At 39.2% G+C, this 18,798-nt stretch overlaps 1 protein-coding gene across 1 annotated transcript; it reads right to left on the reverse strand.

The window, feature by feature from the left end:
• Positions 1-415: 415 nt before the first annotated feature.
• Positions 416-15,455, reverse strand: LOC136699972 (T-cell differentiation antigen CD6-like). The gene is made up of 15 exons (XM_066675061.1): positions 15,368-15,455; positions 14,095-14,142; positions 10,769-11,083; positions 9,607-9,876; positions 9,212-9,526; positions 8,424-8,738; positions 8,099-8,158; positions 6,927-7,061; positions 6,225-6,341; positions 5,996-6,109; positions 3,844-3,918; positions 3,442-3,519; positions 2,745-2,873; positions 2,488-2,586; positions 416-1,595 (listed from the first exon to the last, which is right to left on the reverse strand). The coding sequence occupies exons 1-15, from the start codon at positions 15,417-15,419 to the stop codon at positions 1,474-1,476; spliced, it is 2,244 nt and encodes a 747-aa protein (XP_066531158.1). The 5' UTR covers positions 15,420-15,455; the 3' UTR covers positions 416-1,473.
• Between the last annotated feature and the right edge of the window lie 3,343 nt (positions 15,456-18,798).

Genomic DNA, 18,798 nt, shown 5'->3' on the forward strand with positions numbered 1-18,798 from the left:
GAGTGAGGAAACACTGCTTTCAACTCCCTCAACATCCAAAGCTGATATGCCTTTGGTACTCTGGGTGTATGTGTGCACACTGGCCCAAGTCACTAGTGTGTGTGTGTGTGTGTGTGTTTTCACTGCCAAAGATGCAGTGTCAAATGCAGAGTGTACATTTCATACTGCTGCGCCATAACAACAAAAAGCATGTAAATGTAATTTTACTACTGCTTATAATAATAATGATACTGAGACTTTGTTTCATGATTTAAATAAAACCCCAATACAATTACTTTAAGAAGTACCCTATAGTGTAAGCTTTTTTCCAAATGACTTTGGCGCCACCGTGTTGTAGTTTTGAAGAATACAGTTATAATATTCAGTTATAATTTGTACAAAACCTTTATTTACAACATCATTCAAGAAAGACTTACATGAGAATGTTATTTCAGAATGTTTAACATTAGTTTTGAGATGGATTTCTCACATTATTATTACACTGTAAATATATTAACAGGTACAGTACTCTGCAGTTCGACTCATGTTCTAGATTACAGTCTATAAAGGCTTGGTGGAATAGATGTTTTTTTAGGTCACTTCTTGTGAAAAGCTTATGCAGGTGTTCTGCAAACTTTTAAACAATGACCTACATAGCAATAACCTGGTAAATATATGTAATATTTCTCATTAGTTCGGCTGTGGGAGGAAAGTGGAGCACCCGGAGGAAACCTGCATAGACACAGGAAGAACACACCACACTCCTAACAGAGAGTGACCTGAAGAGAGGGTCCTACCCAGGCTGTTTGGCAGGGACACAGTGCCACCTTTAATAAGATCATTACATGAACATATTGTGTATTCTCTAGATATTTTTCACTAGTTTTATGTGAATGTGTAAGGTTAAATTGTGTCAGTTTATCAGCAGATAATAAAGCAATAAGCCACATGAGGCTGTGCGTTACTGCGATTTTATCACAGGTAAGGTTGATTTTGCCCTTTCCCGTAATAAAATCACAGTAACGAATGGTCTCTCGTGGCTTATTACTTCACATAAAACAAAGGAAAATCTGAATAAAGACTTTAAAAAAATCTTAAGTCCAAAAACACAAGTTGGTAGGTGGATTGGAGACTCAAAAGTGTCCGTAGGTGTGAGTGTGTGAGTGAATGTGTGTGTGTGTGTGTGTCGCCCTGTGAAGGACTGGCGCCCCCTCCAGTGTGTATTCCCACCTTGCGCCCAATGATTCCATGTAGGCTCTGGACCCACCGCGACCCTGAACTAGATAAGGGTTACAGATAATTAATGAATGAATAAAAAAAATCTTAACTGAGCAATGCTATATTTATAAATCAGATTTACTATAAATACACATGCTCATACTTATTGTAAAGAACGAGAACAAAAGGCAAATTGGAAAGTGAAAGGAAGTGCAGTGGCTTCTCAGGTTTCATTACATTATATAATTTGTGTTTGCTTTTGGCTCGGATCACACTTCATGCCTGTAAATAAGTCACGTCATCATAGTCACTGTCGGAGTGGAGGTCAACATCAGCGCTGACCGGCGAGTAGATCTCAGAATCGTCTTCACAGTCCAATCTCGCATCAATATTCAGACCTGAGAGATGAAAGAACACAGCAGAGTCAGTGTTGTACAGGACGGCAGCTTTAATCCAACCCCAGAGTGAGGTCAGCTCATACTCAACAGCTCCACTTCCCTGCCCAGGCTTTTGGATTGTTTATTTGTTTGTTTATCTTGTGTTTATTTTCCTAAAATGTCTGATTCCTTTGCACTTTTTATGTTTGTTTTTCATTTGGTCTTCTGCCTTTTTCGCTTTTACAACCAACTGAACATTGGAGGAAATAGCTCAGCACTTTTACTGCTGCTGTGGTTAATAAGAGGTGTTTCCAAACAGAGAGACAGACACAGAGACACACAGATGGCGAGAAATGCAAAGGGACAGACAGAAAGAGATAGAATCTGAGACAGAGAGAGAGAGAGAGAGAGAGAGAGACTGATATATACATACACATACATATATAGGTACATTAGGGCTGGACGATACAGCCAAAATTTATATCACGGTATATTTCTTAATTTTGTTTGATACGATATAATTCTGATATTGATATGAACGACATAAAAGCCACAGACAAACAAGAAACATGACATCAAACATAAACCTATTGGCTTTGTCAGCATTAATATTTTTTAAACAAAATTGAGTGTTGAACTGACGACAGCTCTAATAACCATCAGTCGGTGGCAGATGCTGTAAATAGTGAATATTGAAATATTTAAAATGTGTTTAAAAATCATCGTTATTGAAACATTTTATATTATATATATATATATATATATATATATATATATATATATATATATATATATTGATATTGAATTATTGCTATGTTATTGCTATTATTGTATACATAAATACACATACATAGAAAGAGTTCTGGTAATATACATTGAGTAATTAATGTAATTGTATAATGTAGTTAGAGACCCTGGTTGGATGGGAGTCCGTTGCTGTGATTTGTGTAAGAGTCTTGAATCTGGTTGGTGTAGTTCTCCGAGTCAAAGCATGGGACTGGGTTCAGCAGTGCTACAGAAAAACATTTACATATGGAACAAAATCAGTGTCTAAAAACACAAAGCTGAATATAATATCAGAAGGAGACTACGTCTCCAAATGGAGTTAATGAAACAAACCCTCACACACTTTACACAAGGACATTTTAGGCTCCTTTAACCCAAGCATACCTCCAGTTTGCAGGTCTCCTCTGTACTCTCCAGTGTTCCCATAAGTCTCCGATTCCAAATCATGAGCATTGAGGCCTGTGTTCTCATAGCACTCTCCAGACGAGGTACTTGAGGTCTCAAACGAGTCCTCTGCAGGAGAGAAAGGAACAAAATCAGGTGTGACCTCCTCGTTAGTTCACCTTGTAGATGTAAAGTCAGAGACAGTAGCTCATCTCTCGCTGCACAGTGTGTGTCAGTCGTCCTCTAGTCCTTCATCAGTGACACAGGACACTGTCGGTTGGATGTTTTTTGGTCAGTGGACTGTTCTCAGTCCAGACACTGAGGGGTTTAAAAACTCCAGCAGCACTGCTGTGTCTGATCCTCTCGCACCAGCACAATACACACTAACACACCACCACCACGTCAGTGTCACTGCAGCACTGAGAATGATCCACCACCACATCACACCTGAGTGTTGGAGAACGGGGGAAAGGTAGCAGACGGTGTATGCAGTGCAACAGATGGACTACAGTCTGTAATTGTAAAACTATAAAGTGCTCCTGTGGGTCAGTGAAGCTGAGAGAATGGACAGTGAGTGTAGAGTCCAGGAGGTTGTTTTAATGTTGTGGCTGATCTATGTATTTTATATCATTCACACATAAATATTGTAATTGAAGAAAGAGCATTTATGAAGTAAGAACAAAATATTAACACCTACCACTTGGGGCAGCACTGAGGCCTTCAACTGTAAAGGTCTGATGTTGATATCCTGGCATCAAAGTATGTCCAGGAACATCTGGATTAAAATAAAATACAGCCCAGTTTTAATATCATTGTTATGAAATAAGCATTATTATTAATATCTGAATTATAGCTTATTTTACCATTTTCATAGACTTTTGAAAACCAACTTTTAAAATCACATGAAATATAAACCTAAAATAAAATATAAATATAAAATAAAATATAAAATATAAATATAAAACATAAAATGAAATATAAATATAAAAAGGTGTGAGGTCTTCATACGGCAGTGTAATACACTCTAACCTTTTTTCTGAGGTAAAAAGCCTTTAACTCTAAAGAGGCGTTCCTAACAGGAAGTGTGTATGAGACTCACCCTCCTCACACACACTCTGCAGACACACACTCGTGGGGCCCGGAGCTCTGCCCTCAGCACTGTACCGCAGAGAGTCTACAACAACACAGCCTTTATCATACATTTATAATCATTATTCTAACAAAATATTAATCAGAATATTAACAATATCTTTATAGATACATTTTTAAATTAAAGAAATAAATGTATGAATCAGAAAGTAAGAAAAGAACCTGAAATATCCAGGATCTTATAAAAATACGAGACAGTAAAATTGAGAGGATATTTTAACCCGTAAGAGCCCGTGGTGACATGAGTGTCACATACCCTTTATAAGGTCTGGAAAGTTCCCTACACAGCTTTATTCTTCAGTTTAAATCATGACGTTCTTAAGTGGCATTTGCTGGAATGTCCTTTGTGAAGGTGTGTGTGTGTGACCTTATTTACAGTATGACCGTGGGCTTCATGAGGACATAGAGAATATAGAAATGCTTATATCAAATGTATATTTTTGTTTCTAAAAGGTGTATTCCAAAATTTTTAACATTTCAAATGGTTTATTTGTCTGCCCCGTGTTACACACGACACTCTATTACCTTTGCATGAATAAAATGTTGAAATACAAGTTACAAAATGGTTGTTACATTGGGTTTTTAACCCCAAAATAATGACAGAATATGGCAAGAAATGTGAGAAAAATGGTCTGTTTTATATTTCTCATAATTTGGTTTCATGTCACTTATGGGTTAAACACATCAAATAACTCCACTGAATGAAAATGTATATACATTTGTTAAATTTAAAATCAGTTAATCAATTAATGTAATTTGACCAGGGCTGTGCATGTCCCATTATTATTTATTATATAAAATGATACTAAACTGAGATAAGACTGAAGTGTATTAAACCCCTACCTCAAGAACTGGAAGTGCATTAACCCCTTCACATTTATTTTTATCTATATATTATTTCCATATATCACTACTAATTATGTGCTTATTACAAGTTAGCGTTTATTATTGTTTGTGACTATTATTTTCTACATGTTTATTATTATGTAATTATGATTGTGCACATATTTATTATTATCCAAGTGTTGATTGTTCTGAGCATGTCATTCATTCATTGTCTGTAACCCTTATCCAGTTCAGGGTCACGGTGGGTCCGCAAGGCGGGAGCACACCCTGGAGGGGGCGCCAGTCCTTCACAGGGCGACACACACTCACACCTACGGAATACTGAGTCGCCAATCCACCTACCAATGTGTGTTTTTGGACCGTGGGAGGAAACCAGAGCACCCGGAGGAAACCCACGCAGACACAGGGAGAACACACCACACACCTCACAGACAGTCACCCAGAGGAAACCCACACAGACATAGGGAGAACACACCACACTCTTCACAGACAGTCACCCAGAGGAAACCCACACAGACACAGGGAGAACACACCACACTCCTCACAGACAGTCACCTGGAGGAAACCCACACAGACACAGGGAGAACACACCACACACCTCACAGACAGTCACCCAGAGGAAACCCACACAGACACAGGGAGAACACACCACACTCCTCACATACTCTCAGTAAATGGCTGATGTTCTCAATAGAGCTCTGTACGAAAATAAGGAGCCATTTCGGGCGCATATGTATTATTGCAGAGTGCATTATTGCATGTCAAACCACATCACAGTGTGTGATGTGGTTTGATGAGATCACAGTGTGTAAACAATATAATTGAACACAAAATACATTTTTTAAAAAGTTTTGTAAAATATTTTTTAACTCCAAATTCATTCATCAGTTAATTTCCTGAAACCACTTTATCCTACAATGGGGCCTGGACCTTACAAGGAATCACTAGGCGCAATGTAGGAACACACCCTGGAGGTGTCACCCGGAGGAAACCCATGCAGACACAGGAAGAACACACCACACTCCTCACAGACGGTCACCCAGAATAAACCCATGCAGACACAGGGAGAACACACCACACTCCTCACAGACAGTCACCCGGAGGAAACCCACGCAGACACAGGAAGAACACACCACACTCCTCACAGAGGGTCACCCGGAGTAAACCCACGCAGACACAGGGAGAACACACCACACTCCTCACAGACAGTCATCTGGAGGTGTTTGCTATTGCTTGGGCATTCATTAAAGACTCACTGCGGAACGTGGAAAGAGGGAAAGCCGGGTCTGGGACACAGTCGTTCGGATCGTAATCTGTGTCTGCGCTGTCCACACTGCTCTGGGTCCACATCTGCACAGACACTGGGGCAACTGCACACAGATCACACACTCTTACACTCTGCTGCCGAGATCTGAACAATGTGGTGCATGTTCAGAAAAGCCGAGTCTGTCTGTATACCTCAGGTCATATATTAATATCACTGACCGTTGGGGTTGTTGTCGTTGCTGGTGACCTTTACCAGGTGGATGGAGTCTCTGTAGGTGTTCTCCTCAGTGTGGGGGGGACTCTGTAGATTGGGGTACATCTGCTGGACTACAACAGCTGTAAGGGACAGTGAACACATTTAATTAGTTGCACTTATTCAAGTAAATGTTACTGTAAAAAAACTGCTGTATTTTTACACTCCTGTGTTGTTTAATTACACAATGAGCGCACTTTACTACATCTAACACCTACTGATATATTAGTAGACACAGGGCTCTCCTCTATCCTCTGTTCATATTGGGACTCTCTAATCCTCCGTCCTGATTGTGATGTGATGTAACTTACTGCATGTGCTGCTTTGTGACTGGGTCAGACCATCGATTTTGTACCTTCAGTTTTGTATTTTAAACCAGAACAATCCAGAAAGTGAGAACAGAGTGGTGCACCCTTCGCTTCCTGTGCTGAGAGATGCTGAATGTTCTTCAAAGTCCCACTGCATTTCTATATATAGTATTAAAGTATTGTTTTTCTCTTTCACTATGTAGGAGGTACATTTCTCTTCCTCAGGTGCCTGCGTTGTTAAGCCCTGATAAACATGAAGCTGAATTCTGAATTTCTTTTAAATCCTAACCATTGTGTGTACTCTTAAGGTCCTCTCAAAGTAAACTGATTTAGAGTGTGCACGTATGAACTGAAACCCACTCTTTCTTCTCTTTGCGCGGCAGCACAGGATGATGTTCACCATCAGAGCCAGCAAAAGTGCGGCAGAGAGTCCAATGCAGCCCAGCAGCTCCAGAGACCAGGTGCCTTCAGCAGCTGCAGCTGTGGTCATTTGAACTTTGAGGAGAGAGAGAGAGAGAGAGAGAGAGAGAGAGAGAGAGAGAGAGAGAGAGTGATAAAGAGAATACAGGTAAACCTTTTTCTTTTAAGGCCAATCTGACAGAAACAGTGCTAGTTGTAAATGTAGCCAGGGAATGGATGTGAGCTGTCGCTGTTGTGGACTTCCCTGGCCATGTAGAGTGCAAATGGACCATCCAGAGTGTTTTGCCCCTGTGTTAAATGTTGCCCCCACATACGGATGCCCTCGAGGGGTCAGTGACAGGAGAAGAATGGCTTTTAAATAAGACAAATATGAGAAGCCCTCCTGAAAACCCATCATATCTTGAAACTAAGCTGACCCACTATGTGCCTGTGTGGACCTTTTATTTAGTGAGTTACTGCTCATATTTACCAACTGACCTGGGTCCCAATAAAGCCAGTATACCAACACACCCAGAGTCACTTATGTGGGCCCTACAAAGGGTTGTGATACTGTGAATTGCAGTGTGTGTGTTTTGTGCATGCTCCACCTCTAAATGTCCACATATAACTAATTAAAATGGTAATTCTTCATAGGTTTTTCACATATGACCTCCATAAAATTGTCAGAGAATCATCTCAGGAAATGTACTTAATTCATACTTTCATAAATATAACGTACAGTCAGAGATTCTCCACGTCAGATGTGTTCTCACAGCTTGAAATGTGCATGGTTCAGGTGTGGGGCGGCACCTGTGTAAGGTGTGCAGAAGATACAGCACGATTCTCCGGAGCATTCTCATCTCTGTTGATACATGTGCTCACTCTGAATTTCTGGGTTACACTAAATGTGTGAAAGGAGCTTATTTTTTCCTAAGTTAGCACAATGGACCTCGCTCTCTCTTGATGGCCCCCTCCCTCCCCATAAACACATTGAATGGTGCCAGCCTTGTGACAGACCTGGGCAGACAGTGCTCTCCTCCGGTGTGTTGGGCTGCCCAGTGACGTTGCACTAGCAGCAGTGTGGAAAAAAGAAGCTTTTGAAGGACACCCTGTTGAGGTGAAAGAATTATTACCTGTTGTGGACAGAGCTGTGGTCGCCTGTGGACTGGTGGCTACAGGAATCCCAAGGGAATCTATGAGAATTGAATGAATAGTTATTAATACAGACAACTTTCTGTAGGAATAATAAAGTAATATCAATGTTTGTTGTAGCATAGTGAGTTACAAGGCTGTTTTCTTTGCAGAAGACCAGGGTTTGATTCCCAGCTCAGGTAAGCACAATACCAATAAAGATTCTTAGGCAAGACCTCTAACCCAACACTGCTGCATCATTAGAACTGTAAGAAAATCAGATAATTGTGCTATACAAAGTATTTACATTAAGGAAAATTTACTTACTTTCACAAATGACTCCTGCAGATATTTGTCCTTTGCACAGGTGACCTGAGGTCGCGTTAAGTTCCCTACAATCCCACAGGCTGGTGTTTACTTTACCACACCAATAAAACCAGCGTGTTACATTGTTATGAGTAAAAAGCCCATTGAAGCCGAGGAACCTCACGGCACTCCCACAGTCCAACATGCTGCAGACCATAGAAGCCTCTTCTGTTTGAAACAGGTCTTCACACACCGTCCCCCATAATCCATTGCGGTGACTCTCCACTCTGCCCGAGCAGCGGTCCAGGCCTCCGGTCAGTCTCAGAGCTTTGTACTCTTCAGAAGAGAGTTTGTTTTGGAGAAATTAAGAAATTACAGTTTATTGGTGTAGATACACTGCAAAAAAATTATTTGCGAGAAAAATATAGTCTGGATTCTTAAAGATCCCTATTTTATTACATTCTGGAATCAACATCTGGACTTGATTACAGCATCTTGGAATCTAAGTCTGGACTAGATTATATACTCCTAGGGGTGGTTTTCCAGACAGGGACTAAGCCTAGTCTTAGACTATATATGTTCAAAATGCTGTAGAGCCAAGGACTAGGCTAAATCCCTTTCTGGGAAACCACACCCTAGAATCAAGGTCTGGATTAGATTACAATATCATTGAATCTATATCTGGATTTGAGTAGATTAAATTAAAGTAAATTAAAGTCTGGATTTGTTTACAAAATCCTGAACCGAGGTTTGGATGTAATTAAAACATCCAACATCAACATCAGTAAAAAGACCACACCGAGACCTACCTGAACACACCACTCCAGCGTCCTCTTTATGTCCACAGTCATTCTCTCCCTTTACGGCCGGACACCCCCACAGGCTGCTCTCTGTCCCTGTGCAGTTCAGCTCGTCCAGGAAAATGGGGCCTCCCCCGTGGCTGTACTGGTCGTTCTGCCCCGTGACTGAAATGGCATATCCACAGCCCATCTGTGCACAAACCACATCAGCGTCCAGTTTGTCCCACTGGTCATCACACACGGTTCCCCACTGACCATCTCGCCACAGCTCCACTCGTCCGGCACAGCGATGACTCCCTCCACTCAGTCGGACCACGCTGTCACCTGCAGGGACATACACAATGCTTGTAACATTTTTACCATCCTAGCCCGTGTCTATCCTCGCAGTACGTCACATATCTCACCGCAGACGAGCCGAGACAGCAGCGAGCAGTCACTCCTGAGCTCGGTGGAGCAGCTGTGGAGCTGTGAGTTGTTATAAACACAGTCTGAGAGGCAGGTGCTGTTGGGTGGAGCTGTGTTTGTCTCCTGAGGAAACGGTTCTCCACAGCCTTGCTTCTGACAGATTTCTCTGGACAGTCTGAGCTCAGCTTCTTTGGTCAGAATAATGCTGGACTTCTGAAAACTGATGTTAAACACACAGTGGTCGGACAATGGGGTGACATATGCAGTGTCTGGAAAGAAAAAGTCAGTTTTGTTTAATTCAGGTTTTACGTTCAGTTAACTAGTAAACTACACGTGAAACAAAATTAGCCCATATTAAAAATGCTTAACAAAACAGAGATACATAGCAATGCATTACACAAGCGACCAAACAAACCCCAGAAATGTCAGTATTTTCTCCTTTAAAACTATAATAACAATTGTATTAGCTTAGTTTAATGCAGTTTCAGTTGATTATGTCCCTTTACTTCAGAACAAGTAGAAAACATCACTAGCAGTAGCTTGTGTCTCTGTAGTTAGCTGTAAATTTCCAGTTCCACCTTAAATGGTGAAGCAATTACATTCTGGCATCTGAGGCTGCTGAAACATTTAAGGTGGAACTGGAAGTTTCAACAAAATGCAGCTAAAAAGAATCTAAACTGAGCTCCATATCACAGAATAGTGAGGAGAGGGGGGTAATCTCTGATTGTGGAACTCTTCTGAATGAAAATGAGGCCCTAAATGTAACTAAAGTCCAGCAGCTCCTCTGATATCACTGCAGACTGGTACAGAGCAACGCTAGTCGCCTGGGAATGAAGCGCTGCTCTGTTTTATTTGTGTTTTGACGATGTATGAGGGTCTTGAAGGGTCGTCCTGTTTCATAGGGGGGAGATTTTAAACTCTACGCCCTGTAACTCAGCTCCAAGGGGGAGAACAGTACTCTATATTAGAGATTAGAGACATTGCTACTGAGGTTGGTGTTTGTTGTTTAATTGTTTAATAAATTTCATACTATTTACATAAGACTTCCATCAAAATGTAATTCCTTCTCTAGTGAAATATCCTTTTTTTACTGAACATTCATTTGATTTTTGGTTAAACAAATCCCTACATTGCAGTAAACATCTTTAGTAACATTCTCACCGCAGATAACCTCGTTCAGAGCTGTGCATTCACCCGAGGCGCCGAGGCGGCACTTTAACAGCGAGGCTGAGGAGTTGGTTTTGGGGTTGTTGTGGTGGTGGTCATACACACAGTCTCTAAAACAGCTGGCATTTGGCTCAGCAGAGCTCTCTCTAATATCATACACTCCCCCACAGCCGAGGGTCTCACACACTCTCTCAGCGAGGGGCTTCAGAGAATCCTTCAGAAAGGCAAACGCACTCCTGTGGTCTCCTGAAGATCTCATCGTCACCATCCATGAGCACGGCCTCGAGAGCAAGGATACGGACAGATTATCTGAAAAACACAAATATAATACAGTGTTTAAACCTTTTTATAGTATTTAAAATAGATCATTTAGAACAGAAAGGGAATAATTATCGATAGCATCAGGATAATTCCTATTAATAATTGATTATTGTGTAGTAGTTATTAACTGCTACTGAATAAATCCTCTGTAATGTGTAATTCATAATAGTTCATGTATAATTCATAAATACTTAAAAGTGTGAAGTAGCTACTGGTTCGTTTTAGCAGTTACTGAATCATTTGTAGTGGATACTAAATACTTTGTAATTTCTTTTTTTTTTTTTGGTAATAATTCATTCATTCACTCACACACTCACACCTGTGGACAATTTAACACACTCACCCAGTCACTCACACACTCACCCAGTCACTCACACACACTCACCCAGTCACTCACACACACTCACCCAGTCACTCATACCTGTGAACAATTTCACACACTCACCCAGTCACTCTCACACTCACCCAGTCACTCACACACTCACACCTGTGGACAATTTAACACACTCACCCAGTCACTCACACACTCACCCAGTCACTCACACACACTCACCCAGTCACTCATACCTGTGAACAATTTCACACACTCACCCAGTCACTCTCACACTCACCCAGTCACTCACACACTCACACCTGTGGACAGTTTCACACACTCACCCAGTAACTCACACACTCACACCTGTGGACAGTTACACACACTCACACCTGTAGACTGTTTCACACTCTCACCCAGTCACTCTCACACTCACCCAGTCACTCACACCTGTATCTAAGCGGAGCACCCGGAGGAAACCCACACAAACACAGCGAGAACACACCTCTTTCCTCACAGACAGGGACCCTAGGGGAGGTGTGAACCCACAACAGTGCAGCAGTAGCTTCATTATTCACACAGTTGAAAACAGTTCTTTAGAAACGGTCCTATTTTACTTGGCGCTGATGTTAACAAACACTTATGGTTAAAACACAGTGATTCAGAGGTGGCGCAGGCGTTTCAGCTGTAACACAGCACAGACTTTCAGACTATGGTGGAAATCGCAGTTATGAATGTTATCTCTGAATCTCCAGATGAAGAGAAGAGTTATTTGTGTCGAGTTTAAGGCAAAGTGCTGCAGAGAGGTTTCAGTGGAAGAGTGACTGCAGCTGCACGGCTTTTTTAAAAGAGTGCAACACACCACAACATCACACCACATCCTGTAACTTCTTTCACCCCCCGACCGGAGCAACACACCGTGCAGAAAAACTGCAGAGAACAATAACCAAGACCCCTGCTCTGAGACACACAGCTCTGGTGATGCAGTGTGCTTCAGAACAAAGCTTCACATCATCACACACTCAATAAAACAGCATGTAAATATATTATATATGGTTTTATAAAACATTTATGGGAGGAAATGCTTCCAAATCAACTAGAGCAAAATTTTAATGTTCACGTATATTTAAAAAATACATTAATAGCTTTAAGAGTTAACATTTTTTAAATCTCTTAATAGTATTTAAAAATATATTCAAAAATGCAAACAAAATAAAAGACCCATTTCGATAGTCTGCTTCAACAGAAAGCAACATTTTTTACCATTTCTATGTTCTATTTCTATTTTATCATTTCTATTTTGTTCGAAATATTGTGTAAAAACGTCATAAAGAAACAGAAAGAATATATGAGGGATATTCTCTACGTTATCTTTCATTTAAAGTTACATCAACGTTAAATGTTTTGGGATTTTTCTCTTTTAAGAATTTAAATGTGATTTATTTACAAACAAACAAACAAACAAACAAACAAACAAATAAATAAATAAAATGCTTGGGGCATGGGGACGTCTTAAACAAAGCCACTGTCCACAAATTGTCCAATGTTTTTCCTTGTGTTTTCCATTTATAAATTGATCCTTCGCTCTGTGGGGAAATGTGATGAAGAAAAGACCAATAGAAATGTATCTGGAATAAAATCTTTAAATTAATTTACAATGGTTCTAACATTTTGGGATTAAATGTTTTTATTGTTTTTTTTTTTCCTTATAATTAATATTCAGTAAATGCAGAATAAAAAGGATTACATCATCACTGCTCTCCGTTATTGTCATTTTATCTATGTTTTATCTTATAACGTAAAAACACAAGTTTCCAGTGTGTTACACGTGCGTTAAAGTCAGGGCAAACTATAACAGCACATTCTTTTTTTCATCAAATAAAATCATTTTAATTCTCCTCAATATATATTTAATATTTCCTCATTCTGTGATTGTTGTAAGAATGAGAAGATTACGCCCCTGTTTCTAGAGTTTTGTTTTGTTTGTTTTCTTGTTTTTTTGTTTGTTTTTTATGGTCATATGTGATTTCTCTCTTGAAAAGCACTTGACTCCACTCACAGATCTTCTGACATCTGTCAAAAAAAAAATGGACTCAATGGACCCCCTGATGGATTTAAAACTGTCCCCAAATAAAAAGTAAAATAGCCTACAATCAGGTCAAAATCTTTCTAATGATGTAATCATTCTTTCCCAGTGAGAGACTCCATATTGTGGAGAATTAAGGTGTTATCACTCTGAAGGATTTCTTACATTCTTCCTATTACACGAAGTTCTGAGAGCTATGAGAGGTTTTTCTTCCACCGTTTTGGAGACAGTACTAATCCCGACAGCGATGACATTGTCCTGTAAGTAGCGCTGTATGGCATTAGTAGTGAATACATTACAAGATGCTGTACAATATTCACACCTGGGACTGTATTTAACTTCATTTGCTCATTTAATTATATACTTTTTATACCACATTTTTGTGGGTGTTTAGTTTACTGCATCATTTCAACACAGCAGCTGTGTGTAAATTTGATGATGAATGAACCAATAGAAACGCTCCAAAATTAAATCTGTTTATATTGATTTCCATTTAAGTTTAAGAAGGTTTTTCCTTCTATTGTAAAGTTAGTCTTTGGATGTTAATGATTAATGTGTATTTAATGTTTTAAATTATGTTAAAATAAAAACATAACTCACATTCCTTGTTGCCTTCTGGAGACTTTGGGGTGGGGAGATTCTGAGAAGCTGGAAAATAGTCCAGAAAATATTTTTTCAGTAAATGGGAACATATGAACACACACACACACACACACACATATATATATATATATATATATATATATATATATATATATATATATATATATATATATAGTCGCTGTCCATTCAAAAACATGTATCTCTATATTTTTGGAGCAGTATTTCACACTGTGAAAATTTCATGACGAATGAACCAATAGAAATGCTCCAAAAAGACTTAGAAGAAAATATTTTTAGAATGTATATTGTATATATATATATATATATATATATATATATATATATATATATAAAGATGTATATATATATATCTTTTTTTATATATTATATATGAGAGAGAGTGAGAGAGAGAGACTTATTTTTTTTATATTTTATTAAATATAAAAAATACATGCATAAACACAGACCTGACTGGGCGTTAGTGCAAGGTCACAGTGTGTAACCACATCACACACACACATCAAACACACACTCCATCCATCAGTGACCTCAGGAGCCCAACACTTAAAGGTATTTTATAAACCACTGAAGCAGGACATTATTTATTTCGAAGACAAAAAAAAAAAAACCTACATTACGACACTTAAAAACCCAACCTTAAACACACCTCCCAGCTCCATGAGGCACATGCCCACAACACGGAACAAAAGACTCGCCTTTATTGTATGATTTAATAATTTTAAGACATTTGAAGAAAATTAGGAATTAAATAATCCACTTTTATTCAATTAATTAAAAGATTCAGAGAATGTATTTAAGCGCACAGGACGTCTACAAAGCTCTGAGTTCATCTAATGCCATTATGCTCCATGGGCTGAGGACTGGAACTGTGTTCTCTGGAGCGATGGAGCTCCAATACCTTCAGAAGGAGTTGGAGCGTCAGAACTAATCATCAAGCATCAGAACCTGACCTCACTAATGTTCTCATAAATACCCTCACAGCAATGTTCAGACTTAAAGAGTATAAAATCTAGAGCCTTTTGTTGCAGCAAAGAGAACAACTCTTGAGTAGTACCCTCTCTTTCAGGTGGAATGTGGGACGAGCAGGTGTCACCCGTGTTAAATCAACACTAAGAGAGGGAGGACAAGTGTTACATTTATACACTCACAGTGTTAGTTTAAATGAACAGAGCTGATTTAACACCAGTGACTTTACTGTGCACAAACACAGCTTTAAAATTCATTCATTCATTTAAGAAATAGTACAGACCTCCTGAGCAGATGAGAGCTTGAAGGAGAAACACAATCCTGAAGGCCTCCATTCTTCAGAAACCTCAGATTAGTCCTCACAGAGGAACATGATCGAGAAGAAGAGAACAAAACGATGACAGTAGAAGAAAAGACAGAGCAATCACCTCCCATCACCTCCCTCCGCCTTTCATTCACCTCCACATCACATGACGTGTCTTTACAGTGGTGAGATACCATCAACGCACCTGCTCCAATCCAGCTTATCTCTGATGATATTTAAAGAGTTAAAAGTGTGTCTGTGCCATTATCAAACCCCATCCACTGACTGAATCAACTCTGAATCTCAGTGCTCCAAAGTCAGGGGGGAGTTCTGCCTAGTTTCCAAAATCCGTGTGGAATTCAAACCAAGTCTCTGAGAGTGTTTTGACGAGAAAGAGACGTCTGGCTCCATTCACCGCTAAGTTGAATAACTCTGACTCAGTATGGTTCTCTGAAACAGAGCAGTTCCACATCAAAGTAAAACAAAGATCACTCTCAGTCACTGGGTTCATCGATGAATTAATCAGTTTTCAGTTCATTTACTGGTCTCCTTTTTTTCTTTTACATGAATAGGTTAAAAATAAATCGATAAAAGATTCATAGCAAAGGAATATAGAGGGTGTTCTTAAACTTTTGACTGGTGCTGTGTATTCCTGAGGTAGACTGTATTAATAATTGAAAAATACAGTAAACAGCACAATAATAATAATAATAATAATAATAATAATAATAATAATAATAATAATAATATTTTATTAATTATTAATTATAATTAATTATTATTATTATTATTATTATTATTATAACATTTCTAATGCCCGGCTGGTCTCTAAAAAAGCAGGATTGCCCGGTTAACCAGATAAGTCAAGGTGAGGAACATTCCTCCTAAAATATCCTCACCCTGGGATGAATTTAACCCGCTGCTATGAAAAATCCAGCTTCGTGAAACACCTCTCTTCATGTTAAGCTTTATTTGTGCTGTTACAGTATCCCTGATGAACTCTAGAGGTTGCTGTAGACAGCTCAACATTTTGCAGACGTCCTCTAGGGCAGGAGACCTGATAGGGTGCTGGGGTCAGAGCGCGTGGTCAGCCGGCTCTACAGATGAATACTACTTTCAAGAAAGTGAGGAGAATTAAACAAGTTCTACTGACATCTATTGTCCTGGATGTGCCACTGATTCTGTACTAAACCTGTTATATCATGCTTTACATGACTGCCCCCATGTGGGGGACCCACTCTATGAAGCATAAACTTATTCATTCAGGAACCACAAAGCAAATAAAGTTGCACTATGCAGAATATAATACAATGAATAACCAATTTCTGAATATTGTTTGCTACATGTTAGTGGCAGAAATGATGGACTGCACCTTTAAGATCAAAAGGAATGTGACTAAATACGGGAAATAAATGTGGGTGTTGTTTAAAAAAAAAAAAAAAAAAAGATTCACCCCCTTAAATCATCATCTGAGAGGGAGGACGAAACCTTTCATTCATCCACCCACAGCCACCTCAGAGAGAACAAAGGTGGAGGTGGAGAAAACGTTGACAGTGATAAACTCAGACAGTGAATCAACTGTGAACTCAAAACAGCACTGGCTTAACATCTCAGACAGAGAGTTACTTACTAATATGTCAAACCTGTAAGACTGCGGAGAAACAGTATATTTTAATAAAGTAAACAGTTATTACCCCATAATAATTCATTGGGGGAAATGTTATTATTTTGGGACCCCAAATTAATGTTTAATGAAATTAAATCTAATTTGCGATATTTAATCAATACGTGGAATAAAATATATTTCTTTTTAGATAGTGTGGAAATATTTTGCTATTTTACATCCTAATGTTCTGTGGGAGTAAGTTAGTATTTCTTGGTGTGTGTTTCTAATCAACGTTGTTATCCCATTTTTACACATTACATTTTCTTCTTAATTCGTCTGTGTATTCATCCCGCAGTTTTCAAGAAATCCAGAAATGTTTGCATGAAATGACATCATCTACCTCCAGAGACAGAATCTGAAATAGATTTACTCATTCAAAATTGTATATTGATTATTTAATTTCATGCAACCCTTAAGTCAAAAAGAAGATGTATTTTCAAAGTGTCATTTTATTCAGTGTGTTCGAGGTTGTTTGGTCTGATGTGTGCTAGTTCACAGCTCTTTATTGTTTGTGTTTCCCGCATAGCAACTTCTTATGTCACAATGATATATATTTGCTAGAAATGCTCAACGAACCACAGGGATTATCACAACAAGCACTTGGCAACATCATGAAACCACCAGTAAAAGATTTATAATTAAAATATCTACAATAATATTCATTATAATAATAATTGTTTTAATTATATTTTCTGTTTATGTATTGTTTAATAAAGGGAGTGGCACAGTGGCGCAGCAGGGAGTGTCTCTGTCACAGCTCCAGGGACCTGGAGGTTGTGGGTTCGAGTCCCGCTCTGAGTGACTGTTTGTGAGCAGTGTGGTGTGCATGGGTTTCCTCCGGGTGCTCCTGTTTCCTCTCATGCTCCATAAACACATGTTGGTAGGTGGATTGGAGACTCAAAAGTGTCTGTAGATGTGAATGTGTGAGTGTATGTCGCCCTGTGAAAGACTGGCGCCCCCTCCAGGATGTGTTCCTGTCTTGCGCCCAGTGATTCCGGGTAGGCTCTGACCCACCGCCGCCCTGAACTGGATAAGGGTTACAGACAATGAATGAATGAATGATTTATAAATAAGTGACCATGAAAATTACTATTCTATTTTTTTTAAATATGTCAATATTTCAAAAAAGTCAATATCCTATGTAAGTATTTTGAGTAAATAATAAGTGCGCTCAGAAACAGAGAAGAGGTCAAAAGACGTGAGGAAATGGGTTTCCATAAGGAGAAGGAGTTTAATAAAGCGCTATTATCAGAGTAAAGCTCCTATCTTAAGCCCAAAGTTAAGATTTTCTACTTCGAGAGGTGACTAGACAAATTTCTGCTGAAGGGTCACATATTCAGGCGTATATTATTTGTTTAAATAGCTGACACAGCTTTGTGTTATAACCACGTGTTTCTCTCTCGCTCATTTGTTTACATTCTGAGCCAAACGCACGTGGCCACTGCTCCTCGCCTCCCTATTGGATGGAGGCGCTGGCAAACCCGCCCACCCAAGGAAAGCCGTTCTGACAGCGCGGGGAAGTTATAAACAGCACAAACTACACTTTTATTGCAACAATAGTGAAAAGAATCTGAGTTGATTACGATCCAGTACGCGATTATCATCATTATTGTTCGAACCGGAAAATTAAATTATTGAAAAAATAAGATCCGTTTTGTTTAAAACGTACATTGTAACAAATATCATCTAACAAAATGCTATCCTTTAACCTGAAAAAGGACTATAACAGTGGTGTTAATAACGC

This window comes from Hoplias malabaricus, chromosome 6 (genome assembly GCF_029633855.1).
Source record: "Hoplias malabaricus isolate fHopMal1 chromosome 6, fHopMal1.hap1, whole genome shotgun sequence".
Lineage (NCBI taxonomy): Eukaryota > Metazoa > Chordata > Actinopteri > Characiformes > Erythrinidae > Hoplias > Hoplias malabaricus.